Source organism: Cyanistes caeruleus, chromosome 21, assembly GCF_971803275.1.
Source record: "Cyanistes caeruleus chromosome 21, bCyaCae1.hap1.1, whole genome shotgun sequence".
Lineage (NCBI taxonomy): Eukaryota > Metazoa > Chordata > Aves > Passeriformes > Paridae > Cyanistes > Cyanistes caeruleus.
Window position 1 is genome coordinate 777,822 of NC_141721.1, and position 22,853 is coordinate 800,674.

At 49.8% G+C, this 22,853-nt stretch overlaps 1 protein-coding gene across 2 annotated transcripts in view; it reads right to left on the reverse strand.

The window, feature by feature from the left end:
* GALNT17 (polypeptide N-acetylgalactosaminyltransferase 17) overlaps positions 1-22,853 on the reverse strand; it is a 98,013-nt gene that overhangs the window by 15,676 nt on the left and 59,484 nt on the right. For both annotated transcript variants that reach the window (XM_086859721.1, XM_023939045.2), the window contains exon 6: positions 17,102-17,219. In XM_086859721.1, the coding sequence (XP_086715847.1) occupies positions 17,102-17,219 (118 nt within the window). The remainder of the gene's footprint in view (positions 1-17,101; positions 17,220-22,853) is intronic.

A 22,853-nucleotide genomic window follows, 5' to 3' on the forward strand; every position in this document is an offset into this window, starting at 1 on the left:
GGAATGGTCCCAGAGGCTGCCAGAGCTGCAGGAGAGTTTGGACATGCAGGGATTGTTGGGGGGTCTGTGCAGGGCCAGGGGTTGGTCTGGATGATCCCTGGGGGTCCTTTCCCACCCAGGAGATTCCATGATCCTATGCCTTGATCTGTGAGACCCCACTGCACCCTGAAACCAAAGGACATGAGCACCCCTGCCCTGCTCTCCCACTTTTCCCTGACAGGGGTTTGCTGTGAATTCAGTCTGCCCATGTCTGAAAAACAGAGATGAATCAAAAGCATCTGAAAACTTTATCTTTAAAAATGTGGTGATTCCAGTGAAATTCTGCCAAAAAGGAAATGGAGCATTTCAGCAGAATGGATGGAGCCTCATTTGGAGTTCATCAGAATGGAGGGTGTCTGCATTTCTGGGTTTGCATGAAGTTCAAAACTCTCAATAATTGATAATAAAAGTGAAATGGAGCAAAATTTCAGATCTAGTGCAACCAAACATCCTCATTAACTCTACATTTCTGAACTTCAGTTTTGGAAACTTTTCAGGGTATTTTTCTGAAATGCATCTGCAAACCCAAATAGAAATGATGAGTTTTGGAAAGCAGAATGTAGGAAGTGAACAGGGAAAAAGGGACAATGAGCAATTCTGTGTCCTCAGGTCACACCAAAATTATGACTCAATCCTTGCTCATTTGTTTAGGTTTCAACACTAATTGTTATTAGTCCCTAATTCATCAGCATCCCCGAGCTTGGCAGGAGTGTAAAATAACAAATACAGAAATTTCTTGTGAACACACAAACCCAAAAGAGATGGAAACAAAGCAGAAAATCAGAAAATCCCACTTTGATTGCTCTCAGATTTATCCCAAAATTTTTCTGCTGGAGAAAGTGCTCATTCCTGCAGCCTTGGGCATGATTTTGGTGCATCCCTTTGCTCCTGCAAAGTCACACAGGAAAAGAACTTCTCCAGCACTGCTCACATTTTGCAAGTCATGCCAGCATCTTAAGGTTATTTTATTTATTTGATTTTATTTTCCCTGTGAGTCACCAGGCAGCCTTAAAGCCACTGCAGGATGTAAAGCAATGAAAACCCTTCAACCAAATTCCCTTTAAAATGAGACCTGGGCCACGTTCTGGCTCCACTTCAAATTACACTTGCAAAGTGTGAGCCAAGTCCCCAGAGGAGAATGGAAGCAGTTCCAGAAGCCCTGGGCACAATCCCAGCCCCTGAGCTCAGCCAGTGCCATCAACAGCCCCCACCAGGGCTGGCAGCCCTGCCACTAAATGCTGGCAAAACTCTGTGTTTAATTAAAAAGCCGCATTCAGGTGCAAAAGGAGCTGCTCCTCTGAGGCCCCAGGGCTGGGAACCCCCCTCAGCTCTTCACTGGTTTAACTGGGAGCTGCTCACGGAGCTCCCCTGGGAAGGAGCTCTGCCAAGCACAGTGCTCCACATCCTGCTGGAGCAGGAATAAATCCTGCCTGGAGCTCATCTTCCTCCTCCCTGCCATGGACAGCTCAACAGGCTGGGGTTCTCCTGCTCCTCCCTGGGATTCTGGGCTGTTCCAAGCCTTCTGTCTGAGGGCAGAGACTCCTTCCACCACCCCGTGGTTCCCCTGCCTTTTCAGTGGAGGGTTTCTTGCTGAAAGCACCAGGACAGAGCACTGAGTTCCTGTTTCCAGCCCAGCTCAGAGCCCAGGGAGCTGCTGGAAGAGAAAGGCTCAGGTGTGGTGTCCCCAGAGCTGCCCCAGCCCGGGGGAGCAGAGCACAGGTACAACACACACAGCTCTGTATCAGTGTTCAGTGATAATGGGGCTTTGTGTGTGCTCAGCAGGCATTTAATAACTCACCTTGTTCTCATTTGCTCTCTGCTGTCTGTCATGGTTTGGGTGCTTTTAAACGTCTTCAGAGCTATTTAGAATTACTCATCCTTCTGCAGCATGAAATGAGAATCTGAGCTCCAACTGCTGGGATAGAGCTTGTCACTGATGGGTTTCATCTCCTCTAATTACTGCTGAGACAGATGTCTCCTGCACAGAGCCGTGACTCAGCTTCCCAGGGACCCACACTCCCCGTGCCCCAGAAAAAACAACAGGAAAAACTTCTCCTTGTGCTTTCAGCTGCCAGAGGGCAGGGTTAGCTGGGACACGGGGAGGGAATTGTTCCCTGGGAGGGCACAGGTGCCCAGAGCAGCCCCTGGATCCCTGGCACTGGAGCACCTGGGACAGGGGAAGGTGTCCCTGTCCCTGCTGGGGTGGGATGGGGTGAGCTTTAAGGTCCCTTCAAACCCAAAGCACTCCAGGAATCCATAGGGGTGTTTGGGGGTGATCCTCTGCCCAAACCCCAGCCTTGTCCCGGGTTTTCTGCTGGCCAGGAGCCCAAGGCCAGCCTGGAGAGAGAGAGAATGGGGCTGGCACAGAGGGGCCAGCAGCAATCCCATGGACAGGACTCAGCCCAGCCAACCCACCGGGCACCAGCAACTCCATTTCCATGAAAATACAATCTGGAAACTCCTTTTTGTTCTCACCAGTCCCAGACAAGGCTCCAGAGCAGAAGAGAGGCACAGGCACTGCTGTCCTGGGGCTTGTCCAGGATTGTCCAGGAGGCACTGGGAGGACACACACGGGTTTAACTGTGCTCACCACAGCCACACAACCTCCTCATCAATGAGCCCTCCGTGGTGGCAATCAGCCTCACACCAGCTCATTTAACTTCTCCCCAGCTCCACAGCTGCAGGACAGAGCCAGGGTTCCACTGCACCTGCCTTACAGCCACACTGGGTCCTGCACAGCGATCCCTGGTGCTGCCGGTGACATCGTGTGCTGGTGGCAGAGGGGCTTGGGCCCGGTCCCAGACCTGTAAAATCCCTTCAAATTAACTAATAGCAGCTGTTAGCCAAATGTGGGATTCAAAGGCAGGCATTAATTTCTGCATTGTCAGGTGTCACAGCCCACATCAGCTGCAATCCACAATTAAGGGGTGTTCAGCTCCCTCCCAAAGGCAGCCACAATTACTCAGGACAATGAAACTGGAGTTGCTGTTTTTCTCAGAAGTGCTTTGCTTTGCCCAAACCCCATTGTTGTATTTCATTTCCACACTGCCAGTGTTTTCCTTTTCTGTGTTTTCTACATGAAAACCAAACCTCAGACTTTTCACACCCCAAAAAAGGGAAAAGAAAGCTGAAAACCATTCTTTTGCTCATTTTCCTTTCCTGCTTTGGACAGAAACTTTAACAGCCAGAGGGCAGGGGTGGATTGGGCAGGAATTGTTCCCTGGGAGGGTGATAGGGGCTGGGATGGAATTCCCAGAGCAGCTGGGGCTGTCCCTGGATCCCTGGCAGTGCCCAAGGCCAGGCTGGATGGGTTTGGAGCTCCTGGGACAGGGGAAGGTGTTGTAGGGGTGGCACTGGATGGGATTTAAGGAGCTTCCAACCCAAACCTGTCCCTCCACTCGTGTCCCTCCCACCCCCACAGACAGCCCAGCTGTGGGGCAGACACACAGAGATTTCCAGAGGGGTGAGATGGATCTTACAGAGCTCACCCACACATGGGATTGTTTAGGAAGAGCTCAGGTCTGGCATCCCCACACTCCTGGATGGCTGGAGGAGCTCCTGGGAGTGCCTGGTGGGAGCAGCACTTTCCAGGCCTAATCAAAATCAATACAAAATTCCTACAAACCTCACCAGACACTGAATAAGGACTAAAATATTCAGTCACCAGCAAGAAGCTCAGGCTGTAGTTACGTCCTTATTAAGCAGAATAAACAGATTAACCTAAAAAAAAGAAAAAAAAAAAAAAGAAAAGCTTTTGTCTTTGCTGTCTGGACACATCCCCAGAGTGGGAGAGGCTGAGGCCTGTCCTGTGCAGGGAGCAGGAGCAGCAGGACACCCAAACTCCCCCAAGAGCAGGGGTTTGTTGGAACAGGTTTGGAGCTGGGCTCAGCTGGTTTTCCTTGGTGTGCACAGGAAAGGCCCCTGGTCCCTGATGGGCACAGCTGGAGCTGCGCCCAGGGGAGCACCCGGCTCCTCCTGCACTAATTAGGTTAATTAAGATTATCCAGCTAATTTCTGCACAACTGTGCTCCAACAGATGCCAGGGCAGAGACTCTGCCTGCCAGAGACCCGGGAACTGAGCTGTGTCACACTGTCACTGTCACAGTCACACTGCCACGCACTGCACAGTCACAGTGACAGTCACAGTGACAGTCACACTGCCACAATCACAGTGACAGTCACACTGCCACGCACTGCACAGTCACAGTGACAGCCACACTGCCACAGTCACAGTGACAGTCACACTGCCACAGTCACAGTGACAGTCACAGTGACAGTCACACTGCCACAATCACACTGCCACAATCACAGTCACAGTGACAGTCACACTGCACAGTCACAGTGACAGTCACACTGCCACAATCACACTGCCACAATCACAGTGACAGTCACACTGCCACGCACTGCAGTCACAGTGACAGTCACACTGCCACACTGCACAGTCACAGTGACAGTCACACTGCCACAATCACAGTGACAGTCACACTGCCACAGTCACAGTGACAGCCACACTGCCACAGTCACACTGCCACAATCACAGTGACAGTCACACTGCCACACACTGCCCCAGCCACAGTGACAGTCACAGTGACAGTGACACTGCCACAGTGACAGTGACACTGCCACAGCCACCGCTGGCCAGACAATCACAGGTTCCTGAGCTCATCTGCACCACAGCATCAAATCCAACCTATAAAACAGCAGGAAACCTACAGGGAAACCCAGGGAGAAAAGGTCTTTGGATACTCAAATGGTGACTCACTTGGGGAGTTCAAGGGCTGGTGATAACTGGGATGCTGAGAGGATTCAGAAAACAGAATAATGAGCCCCAAATCTCAGAGGCTGAGCTGTGAATCCATGATTCACACGGTGCCTCAGGCAGCACCCACTGACACCCCTGGGAAGGGCAGGTCCAGGGAGCACTGGGCACTTCTGAGACTCTGCATGACAAGAGCCACCAAAGTGAAGGAGGAATCAAAAATCCAGAGCTGGGCAGATCAAATCTGGCAGTCTCTGATCAGCTTCATGTGATTTCACTCTGACTCTTAAATCTGTTGGCTTCAGCCCACGATAAAAAGACACATTCCAAGGAAAGGCACATTCTTACAGGGCTCTGCTCTGCCATCTGCAAATCATTATTCCCCCTTCATAAAAATATCTAAGTGCAAAGGGCTACAAGAGGAGGAAGAAATTCCTCAGCTCCTTCCAACAAGAATTTTTACCAGCAGCCAAAAAAGGAGGAGAAAAGACCCGGGTGCAGCGTGTCCACTTCCAAAGCTGAGGGGAAAGGGGAGCAAAAAAGCAGCAGAAAAGGTCTGCAGGAACATAACACATCCCAAACCTCCCCAGAGCAGCAGCTGAACTGACAGAGGAGTGGATCAGCTATTGGAGAGAAATCCTTCCCTGGCAGGGTGGTGAGCCCTGGCACAGGTGGGAACTCCCCTGGGAACGAGGGGGAGAAGCCTGGCCCAAAGAAAGCAGCTCTTCTCCTGCTATCTCATGATCTTTCAGACAAATATTTTTCCCTTTCCAATGTGAGTCACGAGACTGGAACGAGTGAGATTGTAAAATTAAGGAAGTTATCAGCTCTCCATCACTGGAAACATAAACCCCTTTTTCTCTCCAGTGACAATTAACAAGGAGCAGCAGCAGATAAACTAAGCTGGCTGCTTCCATCCCCACCTAATCTTCAAATAACTTAAACCCCCAGCTCTGCTGCTCCTTATCTGCAGCACGGTCCCTGCAGATGAGGCTGTCTCCACAAGAAGGATAACGATGTACAGGTAAAAAGCAGATAAAGAGATGGGGGAAAAGCTCAGCAGGCTGAAAAAAGAGGCCAAAATCTCCAGAGCTATTGGTGAGAATCAACACAGGAGGAGAAAGGAGAGGGAACGGAGGAACTCCTGGAGCTGGGATTACAAAGGTGCTGTGTCTGGGAGTCCTGTGGGAATATGGGATTAGCAGTTACCCCCAGCAGGGGCTCTGGGGGTTAAATCTCAGCTCGTTTGGCCATGTCCAGCCCTGCTGGCTTCTCTGGGAAGAGCCAGAGGCAGCACTGGGGATCTGACCCTGACCCTTCCCCAGCAGCCCCAAGCTCTCCCTGGGCTTCCTCCAGCTCACACAGACCCACAGCAGCTCCTGTGGCTCCTCTCCAGCTCTTCCACCAGATTCAAGTCAAGTGGCTTTCCCAATCCCACCCTCACACACCTGGATCGTGTCTGGGTTCTCCCTGAGGGATCTGACCCTGCTTTCACCTTTAGAATGTTTTTTCTCACTCTGTCAGGAGCTCCCTCTCCCCTGGCACAGACTCCTGCCACCCCTCCTTGACCTCCTGCACATCCCAGGAGCCACGGGCAGAGTGACCCTGGAAAACCGACCCATCCACCTGGAGCTGGCTCCAGTCCCTGCTCTTTGTGCCAAAGAAAGGTCACTGTAAAGTAACCCAGAGCATGTCCCAGTCCCTTTGGATCTCCCCCTTCAGCTGAGAAGTCCCAGCAAGCTCTACCAAAGCTGCACTCAGATATCACACTGCTAAACTGCTACAGATGAGACATCACAGGGAGATGATTTGGGCTTTGTTTTTTTTTTTTTTTTTTTGAGCAAAAAAGTGCTGGAAGCAATTTTACCTCTCTTTTATCCAAACCTGAAACATATTATTGAGCTCTCTAGATTCCATTAAGGCATCAAAGCTGTGTTCCACACCATGGTTCTTTAAAAATAACCAAATATCCAAACTCCAAAGTCTGCTTTCAGCTTGAACTGTCAAAATATTTTCCAGATGCAGCACAGGTACACACTGAGGGCTGCCAGTCATCCCCAATGTCTTCCCTGGAAAGGCCAATTTTACCTTCCTGCTTGCTCAACTTTTAATTCCTTTAGTGGGCACACGTCATCCTAAGTTTCTGTGAAAGGAGATTCCATGGTTTCCTTTAGTATCAGTTTGATAACAGCATGAATATTGAAGAGTAAATGGCAAACAGGAGAGAACACCCCCAGAAGCTGCTCCCACATCAGGGCTGTGGTGGCTTTTGGTGCAGCTGTTCCTTTGTCTCTTAAACTCACCAAATCACCATTTTCTGAGGTTCTGTGACAATCCATTCAGGGTAACATATGGTTTTTATTCTTGAAATTAGTGGCAATTTACTGGGAGCTGGATTTGCAGAGCATTGTGGCCAAATATATTCTCTGCTGCATGAAAAAGGCACAGAAAAAGTCTCCTTATTCCCATTTTAAAGACAGGGAATCAAAGTATAAATTTGTTGTTCAGAATTCCAGAAGGAACCTGGAACAGCCAGGCCACAGCTCCAGAGCTGGTTTGTGCAAAGGCCTGACCTTCCAGTGCCCAGGAATTGAGTGAATATTACATTTGCTGCAGAGAATAAGTAAGGATAAGAGAAATTCAGGGGGAAAAAAGAAAAAAACCACTTGCTCTTTGCTTATTTATAGCCCCAGTCTGTGCTGCTGAAGACTCTGCCTGCTCACACCCAGGAGACTGCACAGAACCACAGCCAGATGGGAAAATTCCCTACAAAAGAGACGTGGAAATGGATCTTTTTTCCCAATCAGGAAACTCAAACTGACAACATTCACTTCACAGAAAAATAATTTTGCAGCTTTGGGCCCTGCTTTGCAGCAAAGATGGTGAAATTCATGAAGTCCCTGGAATGAATGTAAGCCTGGACCTGGCCAGGATGTTAAACCTGAATCTCATCAGGCAGGAGAAAAGGCTGGGGTTCAATTCATCCTGTGAATTTATCACAGCTGTGAACAGGAGGGAACCAGGGAAACAATACATTATGCTGCTTCAGCACTTCTGCCTTCAGGCTCCCGAATTTCAGCATTTTCAGCTGGTGCGAGGCTTGGTCCATGGGATCTTCATCCTCAAAGAAATCCATGGCATTTAAATCAGTTGTTAATGCTGCCACGGTTTCCCTCTCCCAGAAACAAAGCAGCCCTGACTTTTAGAAGGAGGTTTATATATCCAATAGTATCTGTAAGAATATTTCTACCTGATATACAGGCAGTGATGTGTGATGCTGCTGGTGCAGGGCTGCTCAGCCCCTCCTGTGGGACATCCCCAGCATCCAGCGGTGCCCTGCACGCAGGAATTCAATTAAAGCCCTGAAAAGCAGCTTCTTGTAGCACTGTGCCCAGACAGGCATGGCAATTCCTGTGCACAATTAACCAGGCTGAGAAAACAAAATGAAATCTGAGAGCAGCCCTCATTCTCTATTGACTAAAATTCATACTCTGCTTTCAGATAAAGGCCACTGTCAATCTGCCCGTGTCGGAGCCACTGGGAGGGAACCAAGGGTAGGAAACGCTGGAGCTGCTTTTCAAACCAGGGGAAGCTTCAAAGTGACAGGAGAGAGGAACAGAAAGGCTGTGGGAAGCAGAGTGATGGGAGGTTACAGAGGCCCTGAGGAAAAATGGGATTATCTCAACAACCTTGAGGACAAACCCCTTCATTGTGAAGGGGATGCCTGGAATTTGTTCCCTTGCTTTTTAAACCCCTGCTCTTCAGCCATTCAAATCCTCTTTACTGTCCTGCTTGTCATGTTGTCCTTTTCTCCATTCATTCTGACTTCAATACAGACTTGGAAACGCATTCCTGATTTCTGTGAGAGGACTGTGGTCCCCACTGCTGTTCCAAGTGTACTCTCTCCTGGGTAAAAGAGTTTCACAGAATTCCTGCAGCATCTGGTCTTACTTCAGGAATTTTCTGTCTGCCAAGTGTCACAACTGAGACGCAGGATGGGAACTAAAATGGGGATAAGAACTTGCAGTATGTTTATTCTGACTTCTGGAAAGCTTCAGTAAGGTCCAAATGATCCTTTTGGACTGGGAATGTGACTTCTGCTGCCAGTGGTTTCCCCCTGAATTCAGCCCAAAGATACAAATACCTGGAAAAACTAAGAGCTTTAGAGTCCCTTTTTTTTATTGAGCCTTAAATAATTCTGCATTTCTATGCATAGCACAATCTATATTGGAACAAGGCAAGTGGGAAAGCACTCGTGTCAGACCCCTCTGACCCTGGCAAAGGGCAGGATTGGGAATAACACGGGCTGCATGGAGCAGAGCCAGGCTGCAGCAGCTCAGGGGCTTATGCTGCTTTAGTGTAAATACAGAGCTTTAAACACAGCCACTTCTGATCTCCAATCAGAGGCAGAATAATAAAATAATCCACTAAAGATGGGAGCTCAGGAAGATGCAGGCACTAAAAGCATCCTTTGTTTGGAGGCTCAGCTGGCTCTGGACCAGAGAGCTCTGCCTGGAGATGGAGAAAGCAGTTAATTTGTTCTGCTGCTAAAACACAGATTAAAGTACAAGGCTAAAGCACAGTAAATAACATCGTGTTCCTTATCAAAGCCAATTGAATGCTTGTATAAAACAAACAGAAACATTTTATAATTCAAGTGGAAAAGGGAAGGAAGTTGGATTTGCACAGACAGACCCAGGCATGTGCTTTTTCCAAGGAATTTTCTGTTCAAGGGAGGAGCAGTCCTGACACGCCTTCATTCAGGACACACTCAGCTGTGGACATAATCCATCACCTAGAGCTCTTTTTTCCCTTCAAGTAATTATTTGGAGTTCCCAGTGTATTAATTGAACAGGAGATCTGATCTCCACAGCATGCTGGACGCTCTCATTCCCCCAGAAATCAGCAGCAGCTCTCTTTGGGGTCTGCCTGACCCCGGCAGTGCCGGGGAAGGACCAGGGGTTGGTATTTATGGGCAGACAGGTACCCACACCCCAGGAACTCATCCTTGGTGACACAGCCAGTCCCAGGCTGGGCCAGCAGCTCATGTGGAGCAGTTTGTCCAGCTCAAACCATGTCCAGCTCAAACCATGTCCAGCTCAAACCATGGATCTGCACCGGCCTCGCTGCAGGGCCCCGCTGCCGCACACAGCACCCAAAAAAAAGAACCCATCCCAGCTCCCAGCAGCTCTGCCAGACAGCCACAAAGGAAGGGGCAAACCAGGAGCAACAGAAGGGGAAAAAAATCAAATAGAAAAATCTGTAGCATCTGTCAATCCTGCCTTTTAACTAGCTGAGCCGGGCCGGCAGGGACGGCTGCACGGAGGAGGGAGTCAGGCCTGCTAATCTGATTAAAAGCTGATTAAAGGGCAGCACTGTGAAAGGAAGGGGCTAAAGGGTTAACAAATAGCACACTCCTCACTGCAGAACAGAGAACACTGTCTGCCTTGATGATGAAATGAGAGCAGTTTTGACAGATCTGGGGCTGCTGTGCTTAACCTCTCCTGCAAGGAGATTTTGAGCTGATTTGCTCTGTCAGAAGAAATCCTTCCCACTGTCAGGCACTTCCCTCCATCTGAGGATTTAGCACAAACCACTTGGAAATGGCTTGCTGTAAACTTGTGTGCATCTCCTGTGCTCTCTGGCCTTGCAGGAGCTGGCCTGCACTGGAGATGTGACCTGAGGCCGCCCAGGCCCGTTTTCATTCCCAGAGGGAAAACAAGGACCGAGATCCATTTCTCCTCAGCCACCCCCAGTGCTGGATCACCCTCAGGCCTTCAGCCAAACTCCCAGAGCAGGAGAGAGACTTCAGAAGGAGGAATCACTCTTTGTCCAACTCATAAAGCACAGGAATTGTCCAGGATTTTAACATGAGATTTGGGGGAGGCCCTTCAGTGAGAAGCCCAGAGCATTGCAGGGGCACAACCAACACACTGCTGCATGCTCAGCAAAAGGAGGGTGAAACAGGGGTGGAAGAGACAGAGCAGAGGCAAAATCCAGGAGTTCTGTCTTTGCCTTCAGCCAAATCCAGGCCTAGGTTTTTGAGAGGGAAGTGGAGCTGGATGTAGCCAAGAGCTGGTGCCTGGTGAAGAGGAGGAACACACGGCCCTGCCATCCCAGAGCTCACCCCAGCCTTGGGCAGAGATGGGGGTGACATTCAGAGGCAGCCTTCTCTAAATCTGATAGCCTTCAGTGGGCTTTTCATCCTGTAATTAACCCAGAAACTTGTTGAACAAATGAACTTTGAGCAGCAGCCAAGTGTCCCCACACAGAGTAAAGCAGCATTTTTGGTGTTTCCAACCCCTCCTGTGCTTCCAGAGCAGGGCCCAGGGAAAAGCCTCTCTTTGCTTGCCCTGTCACTCCTGATTTAGAGCCTTCCTCCATCCTCCTCCTCCCTGCAGGCTCTCTCTCCTGAGCACTCCTGCTGTGATGAAGCCTTTGGTGCCCTCCATCACCTCCTCTGCTCCATTCCCAGCCCGGAATCCCTCTGGATCCCGCAGTCCTGGAGCAGGCAGGGTGTGGGCAGCCAGAGCAATTTATGCTCAGCCCCTTTGCTGATCAGTGCCTGTGGTTCTGCTGTCACTGACCCAGAGTGGCTGTCTGCAGGAGCTGTGACAGCTCCATGGAGGAGAGGACAGAGTTTCCTAAGGCACAGGAGGGACACGGGCAGGGAGATCTGTGGGGTCTGCAGGACCCTGCATCAAACGTGGCTCAGCCATCACAAACCTTCCACCTCTGGAGCAATTCTGACAGAGAAACCCGCTCATCTCAGAGCCACAGCCCTGCCAGGTGATCACAAACAGCATTTGGACAATGGCTTTTCATTCCTTTCAGCTGCCAGGATCAGACACTTCAGTCTGCTCTAGTTACATGACTGGCCAGGAGCTAAATTCTCCCTGACAACAATCGAGTTGTTCTTTAGAGCACAGCTTTCCTTTCTCCCCTCTTGTGATGCTTTCCAGTAACAAAAGCAGCCAGCCCCAGCACCCCAGGACTTGCTCTTAGCTGGAATGGAAATATGGGAATCCAGGAAAAAGAAATCTTATTTGCACTTCCTGAAGACTTGCTGAGAAAAGCTCAGCAGGAGCAACATCATCCCCTGAGATCTCCAGCCTTGGGTCACGTTTCCTTGTTCCTATAAAGAATATTGCTCTTCTCCTTCCATAAACCCCTGGATTTACACCAGCAGGGTGGGAACTACCTGAGCATAACCTCCAGCAGATCTAACTCCTCATTTATCTCCAGCTCAGATAATGGACCTGAGGGTGTAGATCAGCTTGGGGAGCATGCACTGTGTGCTGCCTTAAATGCTGCTATAAAATAAGGAGGTTTATGAATTCCTGTTGTTTAGTTAATCATCGATTTATCTCAGAGCCCTGCACACTGCAAGGCAGCTCAACTTGAGGGGGAAAAAGGAAAAGAGATACAATTTTATGGGAAGATAAAAGCAGAGGTTTATTATATATAACCATTAGAGTTCCTCCCCTTCAGATGTTTCGATGTCTAATGAAATTTAAAGCTCTCTGTTTTCCTCCCTCCTCTCCAGTGATGATTGCCTTTAGATATACACCCTAGTTATAGTAACATAACCAGAAATGATGGCATGCCATAGGTATTTTATTATGCATTCCGTTTTTTAGGGCTCAGATTCTATCTGCTGCACAGAAACCTGGTCAGTAAAAACTGCCAGAACTTCTGCAAAGGCAGCAAAACTGACAATTCCCCATTTCATATCACATTTTCAAACATATCTCCCTCTTAAATGTTACAGGTCTTCTAAATTTGATGCCAATAAACACATTTTCCCCTTTAAATGTGTCCCAGAAATCCAAACAAATCCATTAAACACAGCGAGTGCTGCCCCTGGAGCAAATGAAAGCAGGCAGCCCAGGCTCACACTCCTCTGGCTGCTCATTTTTGGGAAGACACTTCTCAGTTTTATTGGACATAAAGGTGTGGGAACAGGGGGAGAGGATTCAGTGTCTACACATCCCTCCCAAAAAATGAAAATACAGCTGCTGTAAATGGTTTTAAATTTAAATGTAATAGAGATTTTAGAAGGAAGAGGCACTCTGAAGCAGGACATAGGGCCAAGCTCCCTGGCCAGGGGTGCAAATTTCCACCAGAGGCTTTAGGGAGGCAGGAGTGACACAAATCCCACATCTCCTACCCCTCTTGTCAGAAGCTTGCCCAGGTGGTTCCCAGCAGGATCCTCACCTCCCCCAGGGGCTCCTGTGCCCACATCCCCTGGCACCAGCTCCTCTAAGCAAGCACCCAGCAGAGCCTGCTCCAGACCCCCCAAAATCACTGAATCCAAACTGTCCCCAGTCCCTCACCTCACCTGGGGACACCAGACCCCCCAAAATCACTGAATCCAAACTGTCCCCAGTCCCTCACCTCACCTGGGGACACCAGACCCCCCAAAATCACTGAATCCAAACTGTCCCCAGTCCCTCACCTCACCTGGGGACACCAGACCCCCCAAAATCACTGAATCCAAACTGTCCCCAGTCCCTCACCTCACCTGGGGACACCAGACCCCCCAAAATCACTGAATCCAAACTGTCCCCAGTCCCTCACCTCACCTGGGGACACCAGACCCCCCAAAATCACTGAATCCAAACTGTCCCCAGTCCCTCACCTCACCTGGGGACACCAGACCCCCCAAAATCACTGAATCCAAACTGTCCCCAGTCCCTCACCTCACCTGGGGACACCAGACCCCCCAAAATCACTGAATCCAAACTGTCCCCAGTCCCTCACCTCACCTGGGGACACCAGACCCCCCAAAATCACTGAATCCAAACTGTCCCCAGTCCCTCACCTCACCTGGGGACACCAGACCCCCCAAAATCACTGAATCCAAACTGTCCCCAGTCCCTCACCTCACCTGGGGACACCAGACCCCCCAAAATCACTGAATCCAAACTGTCCCCAGTCCCTCACCTCATCTGGGGACACCAGACCCCCCAAAATCACTGAATCCAAACTGTCCCCAGTCCCTCACCTCATCTGGGGACACCAGACCCCCCAAAATCACTGAATCCAAACTGTCCCCAGTCCCTCACCTCATCTGGGGACACCAGACCCCCCAAAATCACTGAATCCAAACTGTCCCCAGTCCCTCACCTCACCTGGGGACACCAGACCCCCCTCCCTGGGCTGCTCCTTGCACTGGGGACCCATCCACACTGGATGCAGCTTCAGCTGCTGCATCTGACCTCATACAGCAGGGAAAAAATCCATTTGCTGCCAGTTCCAGCTGAGGTACCCACCCTGCTCCTGCTCCTGAATGCTCTCCTCGGATCACCCCAAAGCTAATCCCTGAACAAGTGTTTGCTCCTGTAATTTAATCTAAATAGACAACAGAACACTTGTAAAAATGAGACAAAAGACATGGCAAGACACACTTCTGTGTGCCTAACAAAAGCAGCAAATTGTGGAAGTGAACAGCTCTGAAGGGCTTTTCAAATGGTTCACTTGGCTGATTTTGGGCTGTCAGCAAAAATTACCAGAGAGGTGCCCTGCTGGAAAGGGTCTGCCTGCTGCTCCTGCTGCTCCTGCTGCTCCTGCTGCTCCTGCCACCCACCAGCCCCAGCCACAGGAACCTGCCTCTGCTTTCTCAACCATTTGGAACCCAAATTTGGAGGCTTTTCCTCCTTAGAACCAGGTGGAGGTGCAGCTCCAGGCAGCCCAGGAGCAGCAGACTGGGTCAGAGAGGAGGATGGAGAGCCTTTAGCAATGCCATGGAAAAGTGATCCCCCTGCTCTGACAGGGTTTGGCTGTGGCTGAGGGAGACTGGCTGGCACAGGGGCTTTGTCAGGGCAGCTGGGAACATCAGGAAACTGCATTTTTTACCAGCTCTGTTTTTTTTAAGAGTGGAATGAAGTGATCTGTGCTGGCCATTAAAGCAGGAACCCCTGGGCCACAGCCTGTGGCATCTCCTGTGACTCCCCACTCTGAGCACCCTCTGGAACAAGCACAGCTAAGGAGAAAACAACTCCTGCCAAAATCTGAGTTCACCAGTCTGGTGAGATCTGTATCTGGAACAGGAGAGCTGGAGAGGGGCTGGGGACAAGGGATGGAGGGACAGGGCACAGGGAATGGCTCCCAGTGGCAGAGGGCAGGGCTGGATGGGATTTGGGGCAGGAATTGTTCCCTGGCAGGGTGGGCAGGGGCTGGGAAGGAATTCCCAGAGCAGCTGGGGCTGCCCCTGGATCCCTGGCAGTGCCCAAGGCCAGGCTGGATGGGTTTGGAGCTCCTGGGACAGTGGGAGGTGTCCCTGCCATGGCAGGGGTGGGATTTAAGATCTCTCCCAACCCAAGCATTCCATAATTCCGTGATTCCCCTGCCATGGGAATGCCACCCCATGTGCTCAGTGCACAGAAATCCTCTGGCTTGGCAGCACCAGTGATTTGTCTCGTTGGATTTAGAGGACAAATCTGGGGAGAAAAAAGTCTGGGATATTAAGAGGAGATGCCATGCTTTCATCTGGAAATACTTTTAAGGATCCAAGCTGACCCTCAGCCAATTTAACAGCGACAGTAAAAGCAGCTCAAGTCAGTGGTTAAACCTCAAAGGGATCCCTGAATTGTGCTTGACTTAATGAATCCAATAATCGATTCCTGCTGCACAAATAAGGTGTGGGATGGATCAGCTAATAAGCGTTCTCACTTAATTGCTTTCTTCAAGTGACAATTTGTACAAATGATACCATCAAAGTAGTAATAATATCCCTATTGATTAAATTAATCTCAAAGAGACAACTCAAATAACTTTAATTAGCAATGCATGACACAAGCACAAAATCCTCTGAAAACAACCTTGCAGCCCATCCCAGACTTTCTGCATTTATTTTCATCCAGGAATCACTGAAACAACCAAGGAACCCCCAAGTTACTTCTGGGACTCCAAACATCCACAAAAAGATTTTTGGAGCTCGAGAATCTTTAAAATTCTCCTTTCTGTGCAGTCTTACAAAGCAGATTTCTATGTATTTTGGCTCTCAAAACCACCAGAAATTTAAAACCTTGAGCAGAACACACAGCACGAGTGTGAAAATGTATGGCTTAGAAACTGAAGCTTGGAAAAGTCACCTGGGGAAGACTAGGGTGGGTTTTTTTTCCAAAATGATGTTTATTGGCCTTGCTAAAAAATTCAGCACATGAAAAAGGAGAGGACAGATACTCATCACTGAGACATCCATCTGACTTTTCCAGTTGAGAAGCCAATCTTCAATGAAATCCCCCCAAAGCAGGCAAATGAGCTGAATTATTGCGAGAAGAGCAGCCCCACAATGAGACCAAAAACCCCAAATCCAAACAAAGCAGGAGAGCCAGGAGAGGAGCTGGGTTTGGAGAGGGCTCTGCAGCCCCACTGCAGGATGAGCAGTGATTACTTCCCGAGGAGAGGAGCTCTGTGAAAGCCTTTAATTTCCACTCCCTTGTTTAAGTGAGATTACTGCTCCCCAAAGCCAACAACAATAGAGTTCCTAAGTTTCCTGTGCCTTGCCAGCAAAGCAAATATCCTCTGGTAAATCTCTGAGCTGAACAGTGATTTTTCACTTTTACAACAGCACAATCAATGCAATTTTCCAGTTAGAAGTCTCCAGCCTCCCCCTATCAGCTGGTTAATGCTCAAGTGTCATACTCCAAACCATGCCTGGGAGAATCTCCACGGACTCTGCCATGCCAGGTTACTCTGAACATGGAATTCATCACTTATGAATCACTTCAGTGTGTGTAAACACTTGATTCACTAAGCCAGATCTAATATTGTACACAGTAATCAAGGGATGTTGTCGGGGGAGGCACTGAGGCAGCTCTGAAATCCTGCCTTGTAGAGTTGCACTGTTCAAAGCAGGTTCTGTGCTTGTGAACACCTTTTATTTGCAGATGCTAAATGCCTGGAAAATACCTGCAGGCTTTGTGTCTTCTCAGGACACTCACAGGAGTAGCAGAACCCCCAAACACTGTTCACCCAACTGCGTCTTTCCCTGGTATTTGAGATCCTTGTAACTTCCACCAACCCTGTGGCAACACGGCCAGCTTCAAGCTGGAAATGCCATTTCATTTCAGCAGCTTTTTGCATCAGATCACAGAGATTGGAATCCAAGGAAGAAAATTAAACTCATCCCTAAAACCCAGTCATTTTTCTCCCTTAAAGTGAAATTAAAATGTTGTGAATGCCAGCACCTCCCAGCCCCCCCAGAGCATTGCAGGAGCTGTTCAGGCCAGCTCAGTGAAAGCTTCTGGCTCCTGAGGACACTGTGAGGTGACATTTTGCTGCCCAGGTGGCACAAACCTTGATGCCCAGCTCGATGTTCTCCCCTCCGTACACGTCCATGCCGGGGTCCAGCAGCCCGATCTCCCCAAAAAACTTCCTGTTGACCACGAAGGAGCAGCCGATCATGGCCGGGGTCCTGCAGGGGAGAGAGCCCCAGGAACAGAGTGAGGGATGGGGAGAGCCCCAGGAAGAGTTAGGGATGGGGAAAGCCCCAGGAACAGAGTTAGGGATGGGGAAAGCCCCAGGAACAGAGTGAGGGATGGGGAGAACCCCAGGAACAGAGTTAGGGATGGGGAGAGAGCCCCAGGAACAGAGTGAGGGATGGGGAGAGCCCCAGGAACAGAGTGAGGGATGGGGAGAGCCCCAGGAACAGAGTGAGGGATGGGGAGAGCCCCAGGAACAGAGTGAGGGATGGGGAGAACCCCAGGAACAGAGTGAGGGACAGGGAGAGCCCCAGGAACAGAGTGAGGGACAGGGAGAACCCCAGGAACAGAGTTAGGGATGGGGAGAACCCCAGGAATTTGGGACAGGGAGAGCCCCAGGAACTGGGGACAGGGAGAGCCCCAGGAACTGGGGACAGGGAGAGCCCCAGGAATTGGGGACAGGGAGAGCCCCAGGAATTGGGGACAGGGAGAGCCCCAGGAATTGGGGACGCTGCCCCATCTCTGCTGGGCCATTGCTGCACAGCTGCTGGGCTCAGCTGCCTCCCACCACTGCCTGTCCCAGAGATTTCGTGCCAATGAAGACGTTGTTTTACCACTGCAATAAACTGTCCAAAATCCAAGCTCATTTCAGTCTGTACAGACTGGAGAAAAGGTTTCCCCAGGTTGAATTATGAGGGAGCTCCCAGGCTGGAGACACCTCTGGGTGTCTGTGGGCAAGGGCACAACCTCTGCCCAGGAAGGAAGGAACTACAGCAACAGCCTTTCCCTTCTCTCACTTCCAGCACATCTGGAACAGAGCAGACTTTAGGAGAGGTGTTTTTAGGGTATTCCAGAAGAATGTTCCCAGCTGGAATCACAAAGGAGCCATCACCACCAGCAGCAAGCTCACTGCAAATTTGTAGAAGCAAATCCTTTAAGAACTGTTTGCAGAAGCCTGTGTGGGGTCACTTCCCAGTTCCCCCAGTGTCAGCAGGGCTCTGGGTTAGGGATCAAGTTGTCACATCCATCCTGCACCTTGTGCCCTTCAGCTCAGAGCTCTCAGCTCTGAGGGGCAGCCAGGAACAGGGAAATCACACAGAAAACTGGGAGCATCAGTGCAATAGCACAAGGAGGGAGGGAAATCACAGTGCCAGGGGTTAATTTGTCATAACTGTGCAATTTTAAGGACATTATAGATGGTTGTGTTTATTAATGACCCTCATTACTCACAAACCTCTGGGCTGGCTCTCCAGCTGCTCCAGCTGCCCTGAGATGAGGATGCAGTTGTGATTCACACTCTAAAATCACATTTCAGGGGATTTTCTGAGCCCTTCTGACCCTCTCCATAAAGCTGCACTTTGCCCAGAGCCCAGCACTGAGCAATGCCAAGTGCTCCTGCCTGTGCTGCTCGGGGGCACTGCTGCTGCCACGGTGTGTGCAGTTTGCCCAGGATGGTCCCTGTGCTGAAACAGGAACAGAAAAAGGGTTCTCCCATCTGACTGCAGCTCCCTGAATCCATGCTGAAAAGAAAAAACCCAGGGATCCACTCAGTCCAGCAGGGAGGTGCCAGATTTCACAGCTCATCTCCACCAAACTCATCCGGATGAAAACCACGAGTTCCTCGGATGAAAGCTTCTGCCCACTTTAATATTATTATTTATAGACATTTTAATATTTCTAATAGAAAGAAGAAGAGCTGAATGCTGCTGCCACATTAAATTAGTTCCAATTGGACTCCATCAGAGGGTTTTTCCAATAGATTTCTTCCCTGACAGCTGGCTCAGCCTTCCTTCCACGGAGCAGGATAATGTTTCATGGTTTGCTGCCACTCTGGTGCTTAAGATTTCAATTCTCTTGCTTTATTTGTAGCAAGTTAACTGCCATTAACAGAAACAATTCCTTCTGAAATGATAACCACCTTACAGATGCCAAATCTAATAGTTCCATTATCCTAGATTACCTCCTGGAATTTAAGAGAAGGGAAAATTGCTCTGGTTTTATCCGGAGTATGAACAAGGCAGTTCATCTCCTCCACTGGGAATAGGTGTGCAAACCTCTGACTTCTCCTGTCAAAACCTGTTAGAGGCACTCAGAGGAGAGGTAAAAGCCAGAAAAAGAACCCAGGAGAAAGTTTCAGACAAAGGAAACGGCATTTTGGACCCAATAATGTGGATCAGTGGGAACTCTCAGCCAGGCAAACGAGGTTTTCTGGGCTGGAAACAGCTCAGGAGCCGAGGACAGGAGCTGTACCCTGAGAGATTCTTCTGTTATTTATAAATCATGGAATGGGCTGGGTTGGAGCAATGTCAGAGCCCATCCAGTGCCACCCCTGCCATGGGTGGGACACCTGGGACACCTCCCACTGTCCCAGGCTGCTCCAAACCCTGTCCAGCCTGGCCTGGGACATCCCAGGGATCCAGGGGTGCCACAGCTGCTCTGGGAATTCCATCCCAGCCCCTGCCCACCCTGCCAGGAACAATTCCTTCCTGAGACCTCACAGCATGACTTCACTTGATAAAGCACAATCAATCCTTCCCAAAATTCTCTTGGAACAGCTTATCTGGGATTGAGGAACTTCACCTTCAGTTTTCCCCTTCCCTGTTGTGCTGCACGTGCTGCTGCAGCCCAGGAAGCTCCCAGGGCACCGCTCCTGCTCCCCCAAGCAATCCAAATTAAGTGTTCCATTCTCCTCTCTAACAATGCCTCCACATTAAATAAATGAGGAATCAAGCAGCGCTCAACAATTTAAATAAAAACACCATTTGATTTGGGAGTAAATCCCTCAAAAAGGTGGCCATGACAATAACGGATTGCTCATCCCCAACGAAATAATGGCCTGCAGACAAAGAGCTGATAAAGCCTCTTGTTCCTCTGCCCCTTAATTAAAAGCATTAACAGAGCTTGTTTTTAAAAATCACCCAGCTCAGCCAAATGCATTTTTATTTGTCCCGATAGCTGTTCTCCCTTTAATGAGAAAGGAAAAGCAGAATTTGGCAGGAAGGAAGAAGAGACATTGAGCAGAATCATTGGGTTGGTATCCAGAACTCCACAGTGTCCCTTGCCATTCTTTTGGTTGGTTCTTCTATAAGAACAAGTGAAAAAGGTCAGGAAGAGCAGGTTTTATGAAATATCCTCCTCATGGATCTCCAAATAAAGATGAAGGGGATACAGGGGAAAACATTTATCCTGCTCTATTAAGTTACTTTAATGGTCTTCCTTTCTTCAGCTCACAGTTATCATCTAATGATTAAAAAGTCTCAAGGAGATTACTCCTTCAATTCAAGGAAATTAATTTTTCCCCACAATTGGATTTGGCTTGCAATTTTACACTAAAGAACAGGTTATAAAATATGTAGAAAAAGATATTAAAAAAATAATTAGTGGGTTTACCATGGACTGCAAGACTGGAGGAACTTCCAGGGTGTCCAGTTCCTGTTAAACTGCTGCTGGTTCCAAGAAACTTGGATCATGGAGTTGCACACCTTCCACACCACAAGGCACTGCCCCACCTTGGAGCGTCTGGGACAGTCCAGCACCTGCCCAGAAGGAATTTCTTTGTCCTCTCCTAGCCTTGCCATTCCTAACTCAACACCCTGAATTCACACAATCATGGAATGGGTGGGGCTGGAAGGACCTTAGAGCTCCCCCAGTGCCACCCAGCAGGGACAGGGACCTTGGCCAGGGCAGGGGGAGGCAGCTGCTGGAGCCTGATGGCAAAACATCTTTTGTGTCCCCCACAGCCCATCTGCAAAGGGGGTGACACATCCCTGAGCAGCAGGAATCACCTCTGGGCACAGCTCCCAGCTCCCCTCACTGCCAGGAAACACAGAAATGTCTTTCCCAGGAGTGAAACCGAGTGTCCATGAAGGAATGGCATCTCAGTCCCCAGCAGCAGCATCCCTTCCTCAATCTCACCCCCAGGGCAGCAGCTCCCAGAGCTGTTCTTTAACAATTCCTGTTTCCCTGCCCCAGTGCCCTCGGTTAATTGTCTGTTTCCAATGGGTTTATTTCCCTGCTGTTGCCAAGTACCACAGAACCTGGGAAACAAATTAAAAATAAGAGATACCACATAAAAGAGAAGCCAGGCCGAGAGACTGAATGGCTTTGCTGAATTTACTGGAGATTAATACCACTTAAACTTTAATGGCAGGGAGGCTGTGAAAACTGGATTTTTAAAAATGCCTCCTACACATACCCCTAGCTGTGACCTTGCTGAACACACATTTGACTTTGTCACTGTTCTCTGCCTGCTCTGGGACTTCAGGCAAAGCATTTAACTCCTTTGTAGTTCTGTTTTCTCCTCTGTCAGTCGAGTTCAACACCTGGATGCTCTTGAGAAAAAACATTTATAAATCAGTTCAGTGCTTTCCCCACTGGAGCTGCTGAGCTCACTGCTGGTCCCACTATGGGAGGCAGCCCCTCAGTCCCTGGTGAGGGGAGCACTGTGCTTAACAAAGCCCTGAGCAAGGCTTTGCTGTGTCCCAGCCTTGCTGCCAGCCCTGTGCCAGACCCAGCCTGGGAACCACTCCTGATTTCGCTTTCTTTGTCCAAACCCAACAAAACTTCCCCTCCAGGATGAAGCTGCTGCCTCAGCCACTGCCTAAAAGCCTTTTCCTTGCTGGTGCTGTCTCAGAGCCCGAGGATGTCCCAGCACTGAGGATCCCTGGGTGCTTGGGCACCTCCTCCATGCCCCAGGCACTTGGTCCAGCTGTGCCCAGGTAGAAGAGCTGCTCTGGGCTGCCAGATGTGCAGGGAGCAGCTGCCCAGATGTGCAGGGAGCAGCTGTCCCCAGGGCTGTTCTGTCACCTGGGGTAAAGCTCCAGCAGGGACAGCCAGGTTTGCTGCTGCCCCATCAGCTGGAGTGTGGCCACCAGCAGGACAGAAAGTCCTGACAAAAACAAGCAGCTCCAAATTGTGCCCTGAGCCAGAAGGAAATGCAGGAGCCCTCAGCTGTGGGTCCAGGAGAGCTGCTGCTCCTCAGTGGGGCAGGGAAGGAGAGCACCCCCTTTACTGACCCCAGACAGGGAACATCAGTGACCTGAGGCCAGCCCCAAGCTCCTCCTCGGGGGTTTAATCCCAGGGCATCTCCTCTGAACTGTGCAGATCAGCCTGATTTATGATTTATTCCACGGCAGGGATGCACAGCTCCCCAGGGCAAAGGCAGCCCGGGGCTCAGGAGTTCCCAGTTTAAAAACTCATTTGTGTTAATTGGCAGCCACTGAAACCCGGCTCGTTGGCACTGGGAGGGAGCAGGAGGGGCCTCACCTGAGCTGGGGTTTAACACTCCTGACACCTTCAAACCAGCCCTCAGCTCCAGGAGAGGACAATAAAACCCAATTCCAAATGCCACAGTTAAGGATTTGAGCCTGCACCACTCCAAAACCCCCAGGGACAGCGCGTGGATGCTGAGATTTCACCTCTGGGAAGGGGAAAGATTTTGTGGCCTTTTATTTCAGAGGATGGTTTGGGTTGGAAGCTTGCAGACCATCTCATTTCAACCCCTCCACCCCAAACCCTAAAGATCAGCTGGAATAAAAAGGAAATAGATGTTTGTATTGAATGTAAAAGTATTCAGAGAGGAATAACACTGATTTCTTTAATACTTGGCACTTGCAGTTTGACTGAGA